General features: G+C 37.2%; 1 protein-coding gene across 2 annotated transcripts in view; it reads right to left on the bottom strand.

Moving 5' to 3' along the window:
* The window catches only part of DPH6 (diphthamine biosynthesis 6), a 435,665-nt gene that overhangs the window by 300,483 nt on the left and 112,301 nt on the right, over nucleotides 1–22,881 (bottom strand). For both annotated transcript variants that reach the window (XM_075065492.1, XM_075065493.1), the window contains exon 4: nucleotides 4,984–5,057. In XM_075065492.1, the coding sequence (XP_074921593.1) occupies nucleotides 4,984–5,057 (74 nt within the window). The remainder of the gene's footprint in view (nucleotides 1–4,983; nucleotides 5,058–22,881) is intronic.

Below are 22,881 nucleotides of genomic sequence, written 5' to 3'. Positions count from 1 at the left end.
TAACTATTAACAACTACCAAACAACACTAACTAACTAAGAACTATGTAGAACGGGTGAAACGCTAGGGATGTGGAGGTCAGCTAAGCCGCACTCCACGTTCCAACGACCGACACGGGCGGTAAGAAGGAACTGAGGAGCGGCCGGGTCGGCAGGGGCATATATGCGGTGCCGCGGGGGCGCCACGCCGGGGGGCGCCTGCCGACCCGCCGGGTGTTGCTGGGGGAGGATTCTTCCGACGGGCGTGCACGTGGCGCGCGCACACCTACTTGGAATGAATATGAGCAAGCACTCGAAGAAGAACTACTCAAATTACATACAAAATAGACTTATTTTGTCAATTATCATTGTTTCAATTATTTTAACACGTGATCACATATCAGAAGCATTAACATTATTTTTAAATGTGTGGCTAGAATTGAGGACCTGAAGAAAAGTTCTTTATAGCTCAAAATTTTGTCTTTTTCACCAACAGAATTTGGTCCAATAAAATATAGCATCTTAGTCAACTTGTCTGCCTAGACTTATGGACCTAAATATTTAGGCATCTAAATAAGTGGCCTGATTTTTAAGATGCTGAGCACCCAGCAGCAAAGTAAAAGGCAGCTGCTGAGTGCTTGGCAACTTTAAGAATCAGGTACCTAAATATGGATTTAGAATACTAAATTTAGGCACCCCATGTCACATCCTCAAAATAATCCAGCATTTACCTAACTCTGCTAACATTGAAAGTGATGTTTGACTTCAATGTAAAGGTCAACAATGAGCTGTCCTGAAAAAAAACCCATCCTCAGTTTTTAAAAACTTAGCCTAACTGTTCTATAATTTCTTTTGCAATTATTATTACATATTTTCTGGGAAGTTGGGCTATTTTCTGCTAGATTAAGGTGTATAACTAGCAAGGTTCTATTGCTTTTCTCTGTAATTTTCAGCAGCCTGCATATAAACTATTGGTGAGGGCAAAACGAATGAAACAGCCTCTAAAGTGTTCATACACAGAGCAGTCATTTTTGGTTGATAGCTGTTTTGAAGTGGATTTGAAATTCTTTAATTATTTTGGCCTGAATAGGTTCTCTCTTTTTTTTAAATAGTTAAACACCATTAATAAACACCAACATTTAGAGGCCCAAAGTTAAGTTAATAAACGCATATTCTTCCCCTTCTATAAGTGCCTAAATACGGAGTTAGAACCCATTCTGAAAATCTAGGCCTCAATGCAAAGTAAGTTGCTCAAATGCTTTCACTGGATTTTCCAAAACATGGAATAGGTAAAAATGAAACAGTCATCCTACCGATATGCCTAACTATAAAGGGTGAAAATGTAAAATAAAGGAACAAACATCCTTATGAATCTACACCATGTGAAAGTTTCAAACTATAATCTACTAAAAAATATTTATTGTACAAAATATTTTCTACAAGATGAACTCTGACTGCCCCAAACTGATTCTCACTTTAGAAGATAATCTTCACTCCTAATTTTTTGGGGGTATTCCTTGATTATTAAGGACAATAACACTCTGTTTAAGTGATTTAAAACTTTTAGAGCAATATTATTAGCATATGTATGCATATGGTATTGCAGTTTGTTTAGAGGGGTTAGCAAGCAATTATTTAATGATCTAATTTAACTGACACAGATAAAGAGTGGAGTATAGGATTTTTAATTTTAAAATGTTGTGGGCTTCACAAATAGGTTATTATATTATGTACTGGACGGATAAGGATTCTGATATTCCCAGATTGAATGTGGAGTCAGAATTCTATACTGTTTTTCTTCAAATTTCTTTAGCTTTGAAAATTTCCTTAAATTATCTAATGACAGGGGAAAATACTCCTTAGTTTATATAAATCAAGCATTCACACTCAGTACTTACGCATAGACTTAGGTAACCTAAACTCCCAGTTCCTCCTTCAAGAGGAGGGAAAATTGGATGATCTTCATGAAATCTGTATTATTAATAAATAGTGATTTTTATAGGAATGTAACGCAGTTCTTATTTTTCTCAGGTTTGCAAAAAAAAAAAAAAAAGTTCTCCCTAGAACTTATTTTAAACCATCCTACTTGTGAGTTAGTCATGAAACCACTAGAATTGTATTTATTTAAATTCATAAAAATAAAAAGAGGCCCCTAGCCAAGGCTCTAGGCATTTCTGCCATAAATTACAAAAACAAAAATTTAAACAACCTGAGGAGCACAGAATTAACTTAACCACCCACATATCTGATTCCCCTGAAAAGTCTACCTCTGCAGAAGCTCATAACAAATAGATGCACCTTGCAGCATGCCCCAAAGGTCAACATACCCAGCATATTTCAGACTAGTAAAGAAGCTCGCTCCAAAGCTGAGGGCCCTGCATGGGGAAGGCCCTCCCACCAACCAACTTTTTTTTAAATTAAGGGAGATTCAAGTACTTTCAGTGAGTGCCTCAGCAACTGTGGTAGTATGGTCTGAGAAGTATGGACTCTAAGGTAGAAAAGTACCACATCATTTAGGGCTTAATAAATCAAAATAACACCTTAAATTCAATATGGAACCCACTATATAGCCATGCACATTATGCAGCACTGGTGACACATGCTGCCACCTCAGAGCACTGCTTAATAGATGCATTCTGCACTCGCTTAAATTTATGGTTTGACCTAAAGTATATCCTCATGTAAAGTGTATTGCAGTAATCCAGTCTTTAGGCAGCAAAGGCACAGATCATAATAGCTAGGTCCTCACCCAAAAGAAATGGTTGCAGTCTCCTGATCAGACTCAAATGGTAAAAAGCTTCCTGGATGCTGTTTCTGTATCATCATCCAAAAGCGTCTGGGGAGCTAGCACAACCCATAGATTGAGAACCCATGTAATATATGGCAGCAACACATCTCCTTCACTGAACTATCAATCTGGATATCTTATCCAAATGCTTCCCCCAATCTACCTGAATCACGTAATTCTTATCCCATCTGAGCTTCAGTCAACCAGTTCTCATGCATACTAAGTCTACCTCAGACTGGCTGGATCATGAACAACTGCACTGAGTGCCATCAGCATACTGAAAACACGGTGAGCATCAAATAGTGTTTTCTTGTGTACAGGACACATCAGAGCTTCTCTAAGAGAATGTAGCAGCCTTCCCTTCCTAACAGAGGCACTGACAATCACAACTAGCCCACTAGTATTCATCACCCAGGATGACACAGATGCATAGGACAAGCTGTGTGACTAAATTGATTACACTAACTGCACTTTAGCATATCAATGATTTTTCATTAGCCTAAATTTACCCAGGGAAGAGCTAGCATTTGATTTCTCTTCCGCCATGGAGGCAGACATTTTGACCTAAATCCTACCCCTGACTTCACCTGAAACTCTGAGCCTCATGTTAAGGTTTACACTCTTCTTCCAAAGCTCCAAGAGTTGTATTTGCAAATAGACTTTCTAAAAGCCCAACAAAAAGTCTTGTGTATGTTGCTAGGGTGTGTATATTTGCAAGTGTATCTTTGTACATTCAATCTTTGTTGAAACTCTCAGAAGAGGGAGTATGGTACACCCACATTAAAAGAATCTTCCCACTATGAATGAGAAATGCAAGGTGCTGCTTAATGATTTTTTTTTTTAAATTATTATTAAACAACCTTCCTCTGTGACAGACTTTGGTAAGTTTTGGCTTGTCTTCAAGAGGAAGTAATAGGAGTACAGACAATATCAGGTGTCTCATCTATTTTATTAATTGAAAAAGCTATGGTGCTTTTTCTATTAACTCCTGATCATATTTCAGGAGATGCGAGATTCAGCTGGTTTGGGGGAAAGTATGATGAATCAGTGGATGAGCTCTGTATGTTCTAGAATATAGCTTTGTTTTCAGATTCTTGTGGGTCAAAGTTATATTTATTATGGTTCTGGTCATTAATGGAAATTTTAGTTGAAAAATGTCAACTGGTGACCACCAGATTATTTTGGTAAATTCTAGATTTTGGAATTGAGCAGTGAATCTATTGTTTCCTTGGCCTACTGGATCCTCCAGCTGAAACTGAGAAAAGTCAGCGGAAGTAAATGGCCTAATACCTCGCCCATTATATCAATGCCAAAACTCTCGATAATGTCAATGGATCCAGGATTAGACAGAAAGAAGCTTGTAGAACAGAGGTGGGAAAACTACAGCCCGCGGGACTGTCCTGCCCAGCCCCCGAGCTCGTGGCCCAGATCCAGCCAGGCGACGCAACTGTAGCACCTCCTGCCACTGGTGCTCCAAGCAGCACGGTAAGGGGGCAAAGAGCAGCGGGGGGGTTGGATAGAGGCACGGTAGTTTGTGGGGGTCAGGGGGTAGGGGTGTGGATAGGGGTACGGGCAGTCGGGGGGGAACCAGGGGGTTGAACTGGGGCAAGGGTCCCGGGGAGCAGTCAGGAAGGGGAGGGTTGGATGGGGTAACAGGGGCGGTCAGGGGCAAGGGGTCAGGGGACAGGGAGAAGGGGTGGTTGGATGGGGTAGGGGTCCCAGGGAGGCCATCAGGTATGAGAGGAGGGGTTGGATGGGGCAGCAGGGATCCGGGGGTGGTCAGGTGACAGGGAGCGAGGGGTGAGGGTGGATGGGGCAGGGGTCCCGGATGATGGGACAGGGGGGGTTGGATGGGGCAGGAGTCCGGGGGGGGCAGATAGGAGGTAGGGGCCGGGCCATGACCTCCTCCCATAACCAGCCCTCCATACAATTTACGAAACCTGATTCGGTCCTCAGGATAAAAAGCTTGCCCACCCCTGCTGTAGAAGCCATCAAATCCATCTACTATAATTTCATTACTGGTATACATGGAAGATATACATACAAAGAGAAAAGGACAGTGCTTTCAGTTAGTTTTATGAATCAGGTATCTTAGAAAATGGAATAAAAGCACCTGTTTCTGTTCTATACTGCAGACTTTTTGTTGATTTTGTTCACATCACTGACAAAAAATATCTTTTTCAAGTTTATAAGTAATTTCTCAAGAATATTTTCTTACACATCTTCCACTCGAACTCGTTGATAGTCAGAAAGAATGGCTCCTACAGACACACCTTCCACTCCTTCCTTGTCCTTTGGGGGGGAGAAAAAGGGATTAGTAGTGTTACAGATACGTTAATGCACATTCTCATCGGCAGACTGGAGATTCAGAAATACATAGTACTTCACTGTGAAAACCAACCAGAAAGGATGGATCCTTTTCTCAGTATCTAGTATTGAAAAAAAAAAAAATGAGTAGTCTGCAAGGCTGATCCGGTCCGTGGATACTACTCCAACCTCAGAGGGAGCAGTACTCTGCTACCTTAGTACCACTACTCTACAAAGGAAACGTCCAGTGTATCTGCAAAGCATCAGGCCCTACCCTGCTCCCTGTTCCTAAAATTCCTACCACCATTCAGTGTAGCCTCTCTGGGTCCATTATGCCTGACATCCTCCATTCCAACAGGGGAACGATAGGATTTGCCATTTTGCCTGAAAGCACAAATGAAGGCTTTTTATGTTCCTCCCTCCCACAATCTATACTGGGATGTTTTGCACTACAGAGAAAGTCTCTGAAGATTCCTAATAATTTTTCTCAACTTTAAATTCTTTGCTCTTCTCCCATACAAGGTCCTATGCCAATGAACCCAGGAAAAACTTTACAGCCAGTTACTACTTTTCCTTAAAACAAGTCTCTGTCACCCTAAGGAAAATCATTCCATCAACAAACAAATCTTATCAAGATACAGTGGTCACCATTAAACAGTATTTTGCCAACGTTTATGACAGAGTGGAGTGTGAGATTATGATGTTTTTCCCATACACAGAACTGTAGATATCTGTGGTAACTGTGAGCAACTGTTGACTTTGATAGCTTCTGTTATAAAACAGATTTTCTGGATTGTTTTCCCATACGATCATTGTTTCTATTTTTAATTACTTAAGCTGATAATCTTTTTTTTTTGAAAACACAGTAGAAATATTACGTTTTAAAATGAATGTACTTTTAAAATGATTCATGGGAAGCATCTGTTTTTTCTTTTTTTATCTTGAGTTCAAATCAGAACCAATTTACTGGAACAGAAGTATCATTCTTTTTCCTAAATTTTCACCCAATAAAATTCACTTGAGCTGAATTAGTTTTCCTGCCATGGCTGATCACGGTTTTAAGGTGTAATTTCTCCTCTGAGGTTGCTCTGTCTTGTACCAATCCTGTGAAGTTTGCAGCAAGACTTCCTCACAAAACTTTCATCTATATACCTATCCATATATGTATCTCAGAATGAAATTGGTCTTTTTTATCATGACATTCAATTGAAAACTCATAGTCAGTTCCGTATCAGTATTACCCCCCAAATCACTTGCTTCATAACTATTTTTAGATAACAATTCCCTGTCTTATCCCTGTGCTGCATTATCCTTTCCTTAGTGTATTATTTTATATTTCTTTACATTAATTCTCATCTCATACCAGTCCAACCAAATTCCCAAGTTGTTCATATCCAACTGTATTTTTGATTGAAAATCCTCTCTATTTGTCATAACTCCTAGCTGTATCATCTGCAAATATGATCACTGTTGAATTTACATTCTCCTTCAGGTCATTAATGAATGTTGAATAATACTGATCTCAGTACCAAGCTCTATATGGGATTTCACTTGATGTCTCTGCACATTCTGAAGTAATACTATTGAAAATAAGTTATGATATCTTATCTGTCAGCAGTTCATTATCCATTGATATTATTATCCAGACAATACTCCTCCTGCTTCTCTTTGAGATTTCTGTACAATACTAAGCGAAAGGACGTTGAAAAATACAGATAAATTACAACCATTGCACTTCCCTTGCCCACCCAGTCTGTTGTTATATTTAAAAAGAAAAAGAAAAAGAGTAATCAAGCTAAGATAAAGCTAAGCAGAATTGTCTCTGACTAGAATTCTTTTCAAACTTTTCCATGGAGCCTTGTTGGGTCTATTTAACATGTAGACACTATACATTTGAAAGCATTTCTCAAGTATTTCTTTGTTTTCTTTGTCTTTGATATGTGAGATACTTGTACTGCTCTTAGTAATACTAGTAGCACTTATATATAGGGTTGCCAGGTGTCCAGTTTTGGACCAGAATGCCCAGTCGAAAAGGAACCCTGGTGGCTCCAGGCAGCACTGCTGACCAGGCCATAAAAAGTATGGTCGGCGGCACAGCAGGAGCTGGGGCTAAGGCAAACTCCCTGCCCTAGCGCTGTATGGCTCCCAGAAGCAGCCGCCAGTTCCCTGCAGCCTCTGGGCACATATGCAGCCAGGGAAGCTCCATGTGCTGCCTCCACCCCGAGAGCCAGCCCCGCAGCTCCCATTGGCAGGAACCATGACCATTGGCTGGGAACTGCAATAAGCACCTCCAGGATGCCACACTCCCTTCTCCACCCCAAGCCCCTGCTTCACCCCCGGAATTCCTCCCACACCAAAACTCCCAACATCTTGCCCCAGTCCCCTCCTGCATCTCAAACCCTTCTTCCCTAGAACCCACTCACTCCCAGCCGGAGTCCACACTCCAGTCCCCTGCCCCAGTTGGGAGCCCTCCCCCACACCATGAACCCCTAATTTCTGGATGCACCCCCATCCAGAGCCCATACCCCCAGAACACAACCCCCTGCCCCAGCCCAGAGCCCTCTCCTGCACCCCATCCCCTCATCCCCGGCCCCACCCTGGTGCCTGCATCCCCAGCCAGAGCCCTCATCCACACCTTCACCCCCTGCCCCAGCCCAGTGAAAGTGAATGAAGGTGGGGGAGAGCAAGTGACAGAGGGACGGGGATGGAGCAAGTGGGGCGGGGCTTTGGAGAAGGGTGGGGCAGGGTTCTTGGGGAGGGGTTGGGTGTGTTCTGTTTTGTATAATTAGAAAGCTGACAATCCAACTTACTGTATATAGAACAGTCAGGTACAAAGCACTTTATAAAACTATATAATTATCCCCATAACAACTTGTTAGGTACAGCAGCTAAGTATTATTCTGTATATTTGCACTTTCTGTAAATAGTATATGCTTCGCATTAGCATTACATAGTTATAAATTAGGCTACACCATGGAATAAGTATTGAAGTTTAAGTATATTAATGCACTTCTCAAAAGATTTAAGTTCACTTAGCCTTCATGCTTATGCCTTATACACATCCAAGGAGTATTAATAGATCAATGACCTAATGAATAAAATGTGAATGATGCCACTGTAATTTATGTTGCTCGTTACCACATTTACAACCAGATTTTCTGTTTATCCATGTGCCATTATTTTATGAAAATCATTCTATGTTGTGAAGTGAGAGTCTTCCATTTTCATTAATATTCTTAAAGTTTTCCGTGACCATTTTGAGAGTACCATGTTTTTAACTGAAAACAGACATTCCAAAAATAAAAATATTTACAACAAACTAAGGTTTTATAATCACATTTTACACATTAGGTCTAGAAAGCAAAGAAAATATCAGGTGTCGTGTATCCAAAGCATGACTTCTGTTAATTATTATCACTATGAATGAATGACACACTAAACACCCTCATTCTAATTACTGTGTATTTCTACTTCTGACCCAGCCACTGGGATGTATTTAGACCTGACTTGCTCTCTACAATATGGCAAAACTGCACAACAACATGCTATTGACTTAATATTCTGGCTGAATTTACTCTTGGTTCGTCACTGTTTTGTTTCGCCTTTATCAGTTTTTCTGTAATTATATAGTGCCAATGAAGGCATAAAATATAAGCAAGTACACTGTAGAAACAAATATTCATCCAGAACTTGAGATTTTCAGGTATAGAACCTTTACAATTCTCCTGTATCACCTCACATCAGGAGATTTATTCTCAACTGTCTTCCAAAACATTTAATACAATCCCAATAATGAACATTTTATTTCCATGTTTGCCAATCTCCAACATATTGTTCTGTATGAAAGTACACAGTAGCATATATTTCCCTTAATCCAATACAGCAGACTACTAGTAAAGGAGACATTTAAGCAGTTACTAGTGCAGGGATCGGCAGCCTTTCAGAAGTGCTGTGCCGAGTCTTCATTTATTCACTCTAGTTTAAGGTTTCATGTGCCAGTAATACATTTTAACATTTTTAAAAGGTCTCTTTCTATAAGTCTATAATATATAATAACTAACTATTGTTGTATGTTAAGTAATTAAGGTTTTTAAAATGTTTAAGAAGCTTCTTTTAAAAATATTAAATTAAAATGCAAGCCCCCCGACTATGTGGCCAGACCGGGCAGGCGTTGAGTGCCGCTGAAATCAGCTCGTGTGCCGCCTTCGGCACACGTGCCATAGGTTTCCTATCCCTGTACTAGTGTCTTATAGAATAACAGAATACATTTTGGATTATTGATGACAGACATTTCAAGGTAACCATGTTTTTGTACCATTAGTAGAAGTAGTACAGTATTATCATAGCATCTAGGAGTTCTAGTCATGGACCAGGACCCCCTTGTGATAGGCACTGTACAAACACAGAACCAAAAGATGGACCCTACCCCAAAGATCTTACAAGACAAGACAAGAGATGGAGACAGACAGACTGCGAAGTACAAAGAAACAATAAGGCAACCAGTGACAACTCTGAAAAGTGCCAGTTCACTAGGATTAAGAAAGAGAAAACTAGAGGAAACTTAATAGGAGCCAAAACTATTTATCTGCTAAAAAAAGAGCAGCTGAAAAAGTGGCTTCTTTAGGGCTGGTGCTGTTTGTCTTTGCCAGAGTAAAAAGGCCAGTTCCATAAAAGCATGAGAAAGGAGAAAAAGTTACCATATAATGAAAACCCTACACTACGAAGACCCACTAGGATACAGACAACCAACAAGAAAATAGCTGTTGTACATGAACACTACATCATATAGCCCCACTGAGAAATTGTGAAAGGTAGGCTGATAAACTATTATGTCAGACACTGCCTCAAGTTAACATGCATACATATATTATACACATGGGAATTTTATAACATAGTGTTAGCATATAAAGATACATACTCACAGCCACTTTAACAGTGTGAGGAATGATAAGGCTGTCAGAAAACATGCTGTAAATAAACTGGGAGTATACAACCTGCTTAGTCAGACATGGGACTGAGTCTGAAAATAATAAGATTATCAATATAAGAGATCAAGGAAAGTTGACTAAACTTTAGAGTTCAGATATTAGAAAAATTACTACAATTGCATCTTTTCCCTCAACAAATTGAATCCCTATGTGCGTTCAAAGTCATATCTGTCCACTACAGTGATCCCTGAAAAACAACTTAGCTAAGAGAAAGTGAACTAATCTCATGTAACAAACAGAATTGTTAACTATGTTAAAGGCAAGGCTGTTGCAGAAATGTGAATGAGGGAAAATCTGGAGCCATAAAATCTTTTACTAGTGATGATGTATGAACCAGAAAAAGAAGAGATTTACTTTCAGATCTCAGATTTGTAGTTATATAAATCCCAAGATCTTTTTACTTGTAAGCAGAGCAAATTAAAAATATTATTTTAAGCCCCACAGTGTCATATTTACCCGGTCAATTGTCAGAGAACATCACTTTAAGAGTCTCTAAGAAGCAAGGTGTATTTGATTTAATCATGGATTTCTACATAAAAGTGCATTCTTGTTGGCTGTTATAACCTTAATACATTTTCTTCACAACTCAGAGATAGATGTAGGTTTCATTTTTAGAAGGTACACACTATACATTTTTAAAGTGATTTATGTTGAAAACTTTTCAGATTAGTTTTACAGCTATAGCAGAAAATGAATGACTGTTTGCTTATTTCATTTATTAAAGGTAACTGAAGCAGATATTTATGAAGTCATTGGGAGGTGAACTATCATTAATATTTGGAGGATTTTCTTGCCATGCTGTATTAGGAGGAGAACATCACCAGATAGACATTTAAATTGTTTTATTTAACTAAAATAACAAAGTTATGTATTCTGGATTTTTTTCTTCAACAGCAAACATACAATATTTTAACAAAACAAGCATATGAATTTCTGAATTTAGCTAAACATTCAAGTTTTTTTTTTTCAAATCAGATCTGTTTTTATTAAAATTGTTTTTAACTAAAAGAGTTAAATGAAATATTTAAAAAAAAAACAAAAACAAAAATTAAATCGACTATGTCAGCTAGGTCAATGTGAGAAACTTAAAAAATCGGCTTCTGCAGCTAACTCAGTCGTCTTCACCTTCATTTTCCTGTTTGTTTAACATCTGGAAAAGAAAAACAAGCTTTCCTGCTTATTCAGGTCCCAGACAATTTCTCAGTTTGGAATGAATTAGTCCAAAGGAAGAAAATATTCTTTCTACACCGGCAGAAGAAGCTGATTCTGTTTAAAGTGACATTATCACATCAACAGTCTCTGAATCCAATTGCTTAAGTGTCTTCCCCCAGTTCACTGGTGTGACTTTCTTTAAAACATCATCAGCAAACATATATTTCTTGAATGGTTCTTATTCCCAAACTAGGTCTCTTTTACGGCCTGCTGCCATTATTGGTTTTCCCTTCTAGTGAAAGAATGGTGTGGTAGATCTCAAATCAATGAAGGCTACACTCAGAAAGACCTCAAGACTTCTGGAATATGCCGCTCATACAGTTTCACTTTTGTTTCTACTCCCGTCTCACATTCATCTCCAGACTTCTTCTCCTTGCCCAGATCTAGTCTGCCCCCAACAATCTTCTATTCATTGAACTTTTTGAAACTCTGCACTTTTAGAGGGAGGTAAGGGATTGACTCTGTGTACACAAATTTGCAGAGGGACAACAGAGTTGAGGTCTGTTATTTCTCACCTCTATATATTATTTATTTATTTAAAAACATTTTTGCTGTTAACAAGCACAAATCCACGGTCTGAGAACTGCAAAACTAAGCATCTCTGATGGTATCTCTTAGATTGAGCACTGAGTCCCACTGGATAATAGAAAGATTAACCTAAATAATCTATACAGAAGCCCATGGAACCCCATAAGATTGGGTCCCTAATCCATGAACTACTGGAACTTATTTATAAAACTTTTCTTAAATATTACATGAATATATTGTCTCATACTACAGAATTTTAATTTATAATCCCTATTCCATGATGAGATATCTTTGAGCTATAATATATCTTACTTAAAACTCTGAATTTTTAATTGATTTTTATCCACTCTGCTAAGAAGATACAAAAAGTCAGAAGCATAGACAGACATTCTAAACTGCACAAACTGTAGCATAGTGACTTTTTACATCACGCATGTTTAACTGTAAATTTAAGGAACTGTAGTTGACTGAAATTCCTCTCTCTTCTACATCCAAATAGAATCTTTTCAGTAATGAGAGCAGATATGGCTTTGAATACACACACAGGGAGAAGAAACTATAACCTGGCCAGTTCTCAAGAAACAAACGACTTTGGCTACCAGCACCTTCTCAACAAGTGTGCCCCCAGTACGGACGTTGGAGTCAAACCTGAGACCACTAAACCTCTGCCAACATCTCTTTCACGATTATATCGGTATGCAAGAGTGTTGGAAGAGTTTATGAATAATTTCTGTATTGCTACAGACAGGTGACAAACATCAATGCCCTTTTGTCAGCAGTCTGCAACACAGACACTCAGAATGCACTGTTGATTCACATAAAAGTCCCAGTAGAAGAGGAAGCCAACTAAGTTGGCTTCACTCACTTTTCTGGAACAGATCCCAGAGTCACGATAGGCAGCCCCAAAAGTCTCGATCCTTCCCACTTCCTCTCTCTTTTAGCACCTATGCTATGTGAGGCTGCTTGGGGAAATCATGAGATATGGTGGACTCCAATGCCACCTAACCTTATGATTCTCTCATAGCACATGCCACCAGTGTAGTTATCTAGATGGCCTATTGTTTAAGAGAAATAAACACCTGGGTGAAGGCAGTAAGATGCTGCAGTAGGCTCCAAAATCCTCTGAGGTAAGAGTGAAATGAAGCATGGAAAATGCTTCGAAGAACTGGCTAGATCACTAACCTCAGTAAGGATATCAGCCCTCCAATCATCACTATTAGGCTACGTATTGAGGATCAATTTATCGCATCTCGTCCGAATTGACGCCTGTACTCCACCGCGGCAGGAGGAGTAAGCGGAGTCAACGGGGGAGCCGTGGTGGTCGACTCACCGCCGTGAGGACGGCCAGGTAAGTCAAACTAACATACTTCGAATTCAGCTACGTGAATAGTGTAGCTGAAGTTGTGTATCTTAGTTTGAACCCCCCTGCTAGTGTAGCCCAGGGATTAAAATCTTACTGGATTCATCTCTTCCTCTGGAAACATTAGCAAGTGGAGGAAAGAAAGAATGTCTTCTCCACCTGCAAGAGACTATGCCCATTCTTCTCATAAAAGGCCTTGCCATGTGATCTTCTTCACAGACTTCAGATTACGCAACTACAACACACTTTACTGGTGGCTGAAATGTGAAGGCCACATAAACACTCCTGTTTGTATAGATTCAGCAAGCCTTCTCCAAAACCAAGCAAGCTTATGTGCATATCACACTGCTGCTAATACACATAATAGTGGCTACTCATTCAATTCCAGATCCAATTCAAAGTCCTTTAATTGGCCACAACTCCCTTTTGACTGCTGGGGGCAGAGGTCCCTAAGATATGGAATTTACTGATAGAGAAGAGAATGAATGTGGCCATTATCAGATCAGAATGCAATGGACATGCTAAAAATAAGTGACTTACACATATTGTATTCTCAATCGATCAGTATGAAGTAGGCAGGAAATTAAACTTCATTATGAATCAAATTTTCTGCTGGCCTAACTGCACTGTAGTCAATGAAATTTGGCTCTATTTTTTTGGTTAACTTTTACAACTGCCCATGCATGGGTAATTTAAGTCACTCAGATTTTCTTCAGTTTCACAGCATCCCCAAAATGCATCCACTGAAGTAAAAAAGAACTGCAGATGCCCAGCATTACTCAGAATCAACTCCTACAATCATTTCTCCTGTTACGAATAATTCTTACATCACTGTGAGAGTTTATTACATTAATTTGCTATTTTTGTTTTATGAATTGTGCAAATGCAGAATCTACTTTTGTCATTTGTTGTTGACTAGTCAATTAGAATTTAGATTAAGTTCCATCTTGCATCCTTCCCAATGATAAAATATACTGAAGAGCAATAATTTTATCCAGTAGGCAATTTTACAGCACCAGTCATCTTTCCTCAACAAACTGTAATTAAATATGGATATTATTAATGGTATAATTTTTCTTACTAATATGGAACACAGAAGACGTACAGAAAATGTAATAAATATTAACAATTCCATGTCTTTTGTGTACCTACTTTTTCTTATCTTATAGTAAAGAACAGATGAAGTATGAGAGCTATATTTAAAACAAAAAAAACCCCAAAGTTCAAAAGAAAATTAAAATTGGTTCTAGTTATAATTTAAATACTGACTACTGCTTGGATCTGCAATGCTATTCCATATTCACCTAGCAGCACTAAAACTGAAGCTAAATCAAAACTTAAAGACATGATAGGAATCAGAAAAAGAACCATACTTCTTCTTCATGTATGTGTAACATGCTTCAGGTGCCATGTAACCAGAATGTATCACCAAATTTGGTCTGCTGATTGGATCATTAGCTTCCCCAGCTTGGGCAGGGTACTGACAGGGAGTGCGACATGAACACTGATCCACGCCCCCAGAACCACACTCAGGAGTCTGAGCTTCCATTCAAATACACAATAACATCACTATTCAAGACAAGGTCTATCTGTCTAACTGGTTGGTTTGCAAATTATTCTATCTAATTGGTTGGCCCATAGAACACTGGCTGGTCACAGGGCTCTGACTTCTCTTCTTGTTTCCAGCTGTCTCCATAGACCTCTGGGCTCTTCACTGTAAAGACCTATCAGTGGGAAAGGAATATCTAGGGGAAAAAGAAATGATGCACCTAGTAACTATATCTAGGGTAGCAGAGAGACAAGAGGGAAAGGTGACTGAGCAGCATGTTAAGAGGAACCAAATAACAGGTAAGTACTTGCAGAGGAAGACAAGGATCTAGCGACAGAAGAAATGAAGAAAAGAAAAACATGCTGCAGTGAATAGCGAAAATTGAAAATATTAGTAGTTTCTTTCAAAAAGGACAAACACATATCACATTAAAGACAGCTAAAAATTAAAATCATTTCCTAACGTTACTTTTTTATGGAAGCCATTACTGTAACTACCACAGAGATGTTCTGCATCCCTGCAAATATGAATAGCAGGAAAAATGATCTACCCCTGTGTTCCTCACTATGAAATACTTTGAGAATAACTGGATGTACATACCTTGCAGGCAACCAACACTGTAGTTTCTAGGCACTGAACTAAAACAGAAGTCAATTCATTCAATATGGCTCATTTTTGGTGTGTAATGGATCACATCTGAGAGGAGGATGGGGCCCTAAATGTAATCACCTAAAAAAGACCAAGTTGTGATGATATAAAACAACAAAGTTTCAACTTCAAATAAAAGTAGTAGAGATCATCCCATCCCTGTTTGTTTTTCAAACATAATTTTGACTGAACTAATTTAAAATGTGTACTAAAGCAGATCTGCTCACAGGCTGAGAGCGCATGAATGAAGAAACACACAGATGTTTCAATTACTTAGCAGAACAGTAAAATTTTCCTCATTAAATGATTAGTTGAAGATGTCCAATAACACAGCTTTACATTCTGAAAATTAAAGCAAAGTCTAACCAGATCTTTACTTTTAAGGATTCCAGTAGTGCACTAATTAACTGACTCTTAAAGAGTATTCTATGCATTAGTGGGTTTGCAAGTTAGATGTAGCATTCAGTATTTTACATGTTTTGAAGAATATAAATGTATATGAACACTAGAATGCATAGCTTTATCACAGCCAACTAAAGGCTTGATCCTGCAACACGCTGATCTCTCTGTCTAGTTTAATCAAAGCACTGAGGCACTTGCTAGTTTTAAGCATTGAAGTAGTCGTTTTGACTTCTCTTAAATTTTGATGGATCAAGACCAGAGTGCTGAGCACCTTGCAAGATTGTGCCCTAAGTTAAAAAACTATTCTGTCACACCATAAACAACACCATCTTTAATTTATACATTGCATGCCCATCACCAGTCTTCTAGATACTTCAGATCCAACTCAGATCAGATATCATTACTTTTACCACATTAGAAGGCACTTCAGTATTTTTGGTTAGAGTTGAATTCTTCTGTAGCACCACTGTTAACTGATATTATGCGGTAAATAATGCTAAATTCTCTTACACGCTCTAGGAAATCATGATGATCACCATCCCTGCCTGATCTAATGAAGAGCCAGCTTATAAATGATCATCACGTCTGTAACAAGCATAACCAGCTACTGGTAACACAACCAGAAACTGAAACATTGTCCTCAGTTATAGTGTTATACTGCATCCATTGCTACCAGGCTGAGTTACAAAATTAGTCCTACATATAAATTTTAAGTCTCACAATCAGATATTTCAAAAGAACAGGTGGAAAGTAAATTATTTGACATTCACAGATTTACAGATTCCAAGGCCTCAAGGGACTGTTTTGATCATCTACTATGACCGCTGGTACAAACAGGCCATAAAACTTCCCCAAAATAATTCCTAGAGCATACTTCTTAGAAAAACATCTAATCTTGATTTAAAAATGGTCAGTGATGGAGTATCCACCATGACCGTTGGTAAACTGTTAGATGACACGATGCTCTACAGATGAAAAATGTATGTTGTATATATTTATAAACAAGGAGGTTGTTTGTTTGAAAGAAGTCTTTACCACAGTGAAATAAAAAAAACTTGTTAATTTCCTTCTTTTCAGAAAAAAAAGTTTCTTCCTCTGAAGAATTGTTTTTCACCTAAGAGGCTTTTCAAAAAAGAGACTTCATAAAAATAACTTTTTGATCTGTCACCGATTGCAAAGACAAAACTTAACTTTTGGGAATACAATTTAGTCATGCATGTAATTTCTGTGGTCATTAGCAACACTGGATTTCCTTTCTTAAATCTTTCAATTTATCCTTTAGCAAATACCAATCAGGCCCAAACTGGTAGAAGTGAATTCTTAGAACATTATGTCATATGGAAAGCAAATAGATAATTAAAGCTTTAAACTACTGAAGTTTAAGGAGCTAGACTCAAAAATTTTACTTTTATTCATTTGAAAGAGGTTTCTCAAGGGATTTTTTTTAATCTTTTACTGAGTATCAGCAATATAAAACATTTTAAAACTCACAAAGTCTGACATCCAGAGCTGTCTGATTAAGTAGAGAGCTTGACACAGTCTCAGCAGTGTGATAATTATGATATCATTTATGTGTTGTTTTACAGTACCAAAAGAAAAACATTGTGTGTAGATACTTTACCTTATGCAGTGACTAAATTACAATGAAATTCTATAAAGACACAACATGGGTGTGCTAATATCTTTTATTGGACCAACTGCAGTTGGTCAGAGACAAGCTTTTGAACCTATATCGTTTGTGAATTTCTATAGTTACTCTGAATCTGCATATTTTTCAGTTTGAGGATTTTATCTGTTTTACAACACAATAAAGTAACACCCAATTCAGTATGAAATACAACAGTGATCTGAAGCCCTTTATTATACTTTTTCAAGAATTTTTTTTTCCTTGCTAATAAGGTAAAGTGACATTTTCAGGGCTTTTACAGCAAAAAATCAAAGAATTATGTAACTAACTAGTATAATCTTTATCTACAGAAATAAATAGTGTTCAAAAGTGTTCAGCTATAGCAACTGCCTTGACAGCAGCATCCAGAAGTGTTTCCAATATGCATTTTCCCATCTCCCATGGAAAATTCCCATTTAATTTGCCATAAGAACACTTAGACTATTTTAAATCTATATCCTCAACACAGGATGCACGCTCACATATTTCGGAAAACAGAGGTTAATAATAATTAAGACCATTTAAGCACTCTGGGATTAACATTATACAAATATTTTTTCCTTAACTCTTCAGTTCTATGTTTCCAGGGGAATAAATGCACTGCCAACTACATTTAATTTAAAAAAAAACAAAAAATGACATCACTTTGCATGGTATATATGAATACAGGGCATTAACAATGTTGTCCCAAAAACAAACTTATTTCCATACCTATATACATCATCCATCACACAGCTCTCCACACTCCTTCATATTACTTACTCATTCCCCTTCCTTACCAAAACAAATAATATATAGGTTATGTATGGTGAACTGAGGGATCAGTATTTGCTGCAGTGGTATGTGTGACACTAAATTCTTTCCTTACTGATAACCTTTATAGGTTTGTTTCTATATATATATAAATGCAGATGATATTTTGTTAAATATGCAAACGTATAATACATTTTTGAATATTGCTGATTTCTCACTCAGCATAACTATACCATTCCACCACAGTTACAATCAGCAGACGTGCTCAAACTGAAGACACACTCAATTTAAAAGAGAAGTTGGTAGTAAAAGAATAGTCTCCATAAGAAGCCTTCAACTTTAGTCTCTACTCTCATACACACACCGTATACTCCTTGGAGTACAATGGCTTAGGTGTGTGAACCTTTAGAGTACATTCAAGACCCATTTATTCAGAGTTTGAGAAATCTAATCCTGTGCTCCCAGCCACTGTTTAGTACTTTTTTCTCTTTCTGAATAACCCTTTTGTGAAAAGGAACAGTATGTTTCATCATGTATTGTTATGAAACTCCTGTAATAACTAAGCACAACACTCTTAAACATGTCAATTGTATCTGTCCTGAAAGTTATAACAAAAGAGCAGGATAGCTACACATCAGTCATTAGATGAAAATAAAAGCCATATGAGACCCAATCTAAATGGTAGTAGACAGTATATACAGATTATACTATTTCCTAGAATATTTTCCTTTGATAAACACAATAAATATTTAATGACATTTATTTAAACATTACTATTTGAATGGGCAGCCGTTAATGTGACATTTTGTAGCTGGGGTGAGTGGTCATCTCAAGGTTAGGCTTCAGGCATTTTCTGGAAGCTTACTCTGCCAATATTCATGATTTATTCATTCTGCAGCTCAACAGAGAATGTCAGCTTCTACAGTTATCCATGTGGTATCTTCCAAGAGCACTAAAACAAATCACTGTTAGGTTTTTGGTGTCTGTTAGGCCTAGTAAACTCACCATTACAACACAATGCTAATAAAGACCTCAGTTCAGAAAAAACAAACCCCACTTGTTTATGCTTTCTTGAACTGGCATGTGCTTCAGTGCTTTCCGGACTCAAGGCTTAAGTGCTCTAAATTTACATAACTTTTTTTTTTTTTTTAAAGCAGGATGAGGGGAATACAGGGATAAAAGTAAACTATGTTTTGTGTTAGCTTTCATAAACTGATCTACATTTGGTCTTAATTTGCCCTCCTACATAGTTTGCCTCAATCTTGTAGAAAACTTAGCATATGCTTAACTTTAAGCATAGGCAGAGTCCTACCTACTAGTCAAAGGGCTCTGCTGGACTGTGTCCCTGGCATCGAGAGTAATTTAGCAGCCAAGGAAGCAAACCTAGGAAAGCTTTGAAAAAAGGTTTTTAAATTTTCTGTTTACATAACAAAGTCACAAGGACTAGAAAAAATATACAAAACAACGGGAGGAAAGTTTTGATTTCTTTATTTTAGTTTTTCTAGAAGATGTTTTCTCATCCCAAGATAATTTTTGAGTTTTAAAAACATTTCCCATTTCTTTTTGGGATGAACTGGAGACTTTTATAAATTTTTTGCAAAAAAGCAGAGAAAGAGAGAGAGCAAAATTCCATTCTGGACTAGAGAAACCTTCCACACAAAAGATTTGTCAAGCCTGACATTTTCACACAAAAAGTTTCAATTTCAACAAACAAGCATTTTACAGTGGAAAAAACATGTTGTTGAAAAGTTCCAAACCAGCTCTACTCATGACCTATTTTGCCAATACAGTGGTACACTAATTCTCTATTATTGTAATAATTCTGTTTCCTCTTTAGAAAATTTGCACAGTGTGCAAAATACTTATTCTCACTGTGATATACCACTTCACAGCATACTTATCTCCAGAGTAGACAGTACACCCAGAAAGGCAGATAAACTTATGTATCTAGGATGCTAATTAATGTACTTAAATTTTTTTACTAAAATGTTTAAAAAGTATTTTTCCTCATTAAAGTTATCAGTGTCTGACAGTTTTTAAAAATCACACACATCACTGGTCTTAAAAAAAATCTATTAATCAAACATGATGTAAAAGGCTCAGCAGTGGCTTTACTTTAGCTGCACACAAAGGTAAGTATTATTAGCTTTATTTTTCACTGTAGGTGAAATGAGTATATTATGATTAGATTTCCCATTATAACCATTAATATATTCCCAAAGCTTTTAATTCATGAACAAAGGATAATCCCCTAAGGACTTAGTGCTAGATTAACATGTGAACCTCGACAATTACAATTTTTAATAAAGTGTACAAATCATGTTTCAAGTCGCATAGATTTTAAATTATATTATTTTAAAATAGTTTAATAAATATTAATTCAAAGGTATTGTGATTCATGCAGCATAAATCAATTTTAACTCTAAAATAGCTTCTGGTAGAAAGTACTATAAAAATTATTAAACAATTGCTCTAAAGGCCTCAAATCATAAATGTCAAGACTATTCCTTATCCAGTTGTTAAAGTAGTTATATCACACATACACATGTAATGCTGACACATTTCAATTTATATTTCACATTTTGTACATTGTGATTTCAATTTAACAATTTTTTTTTTATTTCAGCCACAGATATTCATTTAAGAGTAGTGAATAGCAGTGTTAGGAAATCTCTACATATACTGCACTCTGGCATACCGTACTTATGAAAGTATCAACCAAAACATTATTATCAACCAAAACATTCTATTTAAAACAGTATTAGCGCAGAAGGGATTTTTTTAATTTCACATTTTTATATCTTTATCCAACAGTCTCAGAGTTCAGCAAGAAGAAAATTAGTGATAATGCTTTCAATTTAATTAGTGTATTACATGCACTGTAATTATTAGTGGGAAATGTTACATTAATGAATGTAAAAGTTAGCAGTAAATTACCTTGTAGTTATTATCAATTTCCCAAGCTACTGCTCCTTAAGATAACCCTCTCCCTATGGTCCTTCCGGTAATTTTTCTCTGCCTGATAAACATGATGATTAAACAGCACACAGTGCAAACCTTTGATACTTTTTAAATTAAATCCATGCCCAGCCTAAGGGCTGTGTCTGATTTCAACTAAATGTGTCAGTTAATCAGATAAAAAATTATCAGTAACTCAAAGAAACAGCAGCCTTAGGCTTCATCAGTGCCAGAGAAAGCTGAACAAAATAAGACATTCAGACAATATCACATTATGAGTAAAGGTTACTGATAAGCATATAACTAAACAGAACTGTTCACCATCTTAATAATGTCTGTCTTTAGAGAAATGTTGCATACAAGAAAGAAAGAAAGAAAGAAAGAAAGAAAGAAAGCTAGCATACTATAAACACCATTTGTACCAAACGTATTGGGAGAAAAAGGTATTCTTGACGAATCAGCTTAGTAAAGGACAATAACTACTTTTAATGTTTAAACAGACACTAAATATTCTTGAATATTTATACAGTATAGCTTTAACAAAAAACAAATGGAACTCATGAAACAACATCTTAAAAGGGCAAAGGGAGTATGATAGATTATCTGTAAAATAAATTCTCATAATTGAAATTAATAGCCAGTTGAAGCTTGCCTTAGTCACATGAAACTATTGTAAAAATTTAATTTAGATTAAAACTTCAGATACTTTTTAAGTTTCTCTGAACGAATTTCACCAGTCATTGTGCAGTATCACCAATTACCAATGCAATGAATTGATCAGGGGCCTGTTACTACATAACAGGATTTTAAGACTTTCAACAATTAATTCAATTGGCTTTGTCACTACACTTCAGTTTTGGCATTATACTTTTCAAAGCAGTTCGTAGAATCCCTGATTATGTTGATTTCAACTCACTACACGACCACTATTTGGTAAGCTCTGATTATGCCAGAGACACCTAGATTAAAAAATTGATACTTCTCGAACTGTCTCTTAAAAAAGTTAACAAGGAATGAGATTTTAGAGGTCCAGCTAATCAGCAAAGTCTCAAATAGGCTTTCTATGATAAAAATAATAAAAAAAAAAAATCGTTTGAAGATATCCATTCATAATTAACCTATTCCTTGGTGCCTAAGTTTTGAACGCTCTCAGATGTGCTTATTGTTGAAACCCCAAGACGATGAAGGCCCAACAGAGGCCCATAAGAGAAAATAATGATTGTCCCAAGCAGAAAGCTCCTACCATTTTCAGGAGATGGGCTCTCTCTCTGTTGCAGACCTCACAAGGTGCATGGGACACAGCATTTTGGTGGTGTCTAGCTTAGTATTTCCATTGCATGGCATTCCTGTGCACTATTGCCATTTATTTATTTGTATCAGCCAGCACAGTTTTGAAGTACAGAGTTAGGTTCCTTCTCTTCAGGGCTTTTTCTTCCCGTTTTCATCTTCTTTATTTTTTTTCAAAAACTAAAAGCTCTATACAAAAAATGTTAAAAATAATGGTAAGATGACATGGTTAAGAACAAAATGTTATGGAATACCAATGTTAAGGCTGTATATGTAATCTTGTGCATATGTATTATAGAACAGTAGTAGACTGTATGATTCAGTTCTTCAGTTAGACAGGGGAGGGATAGGAGGAGGCCACTCAGGGATCTAGGGCAAAAATCAGTACTTGGTCCTGTTAGTGAAGGCAGGGGGCTGGACTCGATGACCTTTCAGGGTCCCTTACAGCTCTATGAGAT

This window comes from Chelonoidis abingdonii, chromosome 4 (assembly GCF_003597395.2).
Source record: "Chelonoidis abingdonii isolate Lonesome George chromosome 4, CheloAbing_2.0, whole genome shotgun sequence".
Lineage (NCBI taxonomy): Eukaryota > Metazoa > Chordata > Testudines > Testudinidae > Chelonoidis > Chelonoidis abingdonii.
Note: the sequence above shows the minus strand (reverse complement) of the source record. Positions and strands in the feature narration are given on the sequence as shown.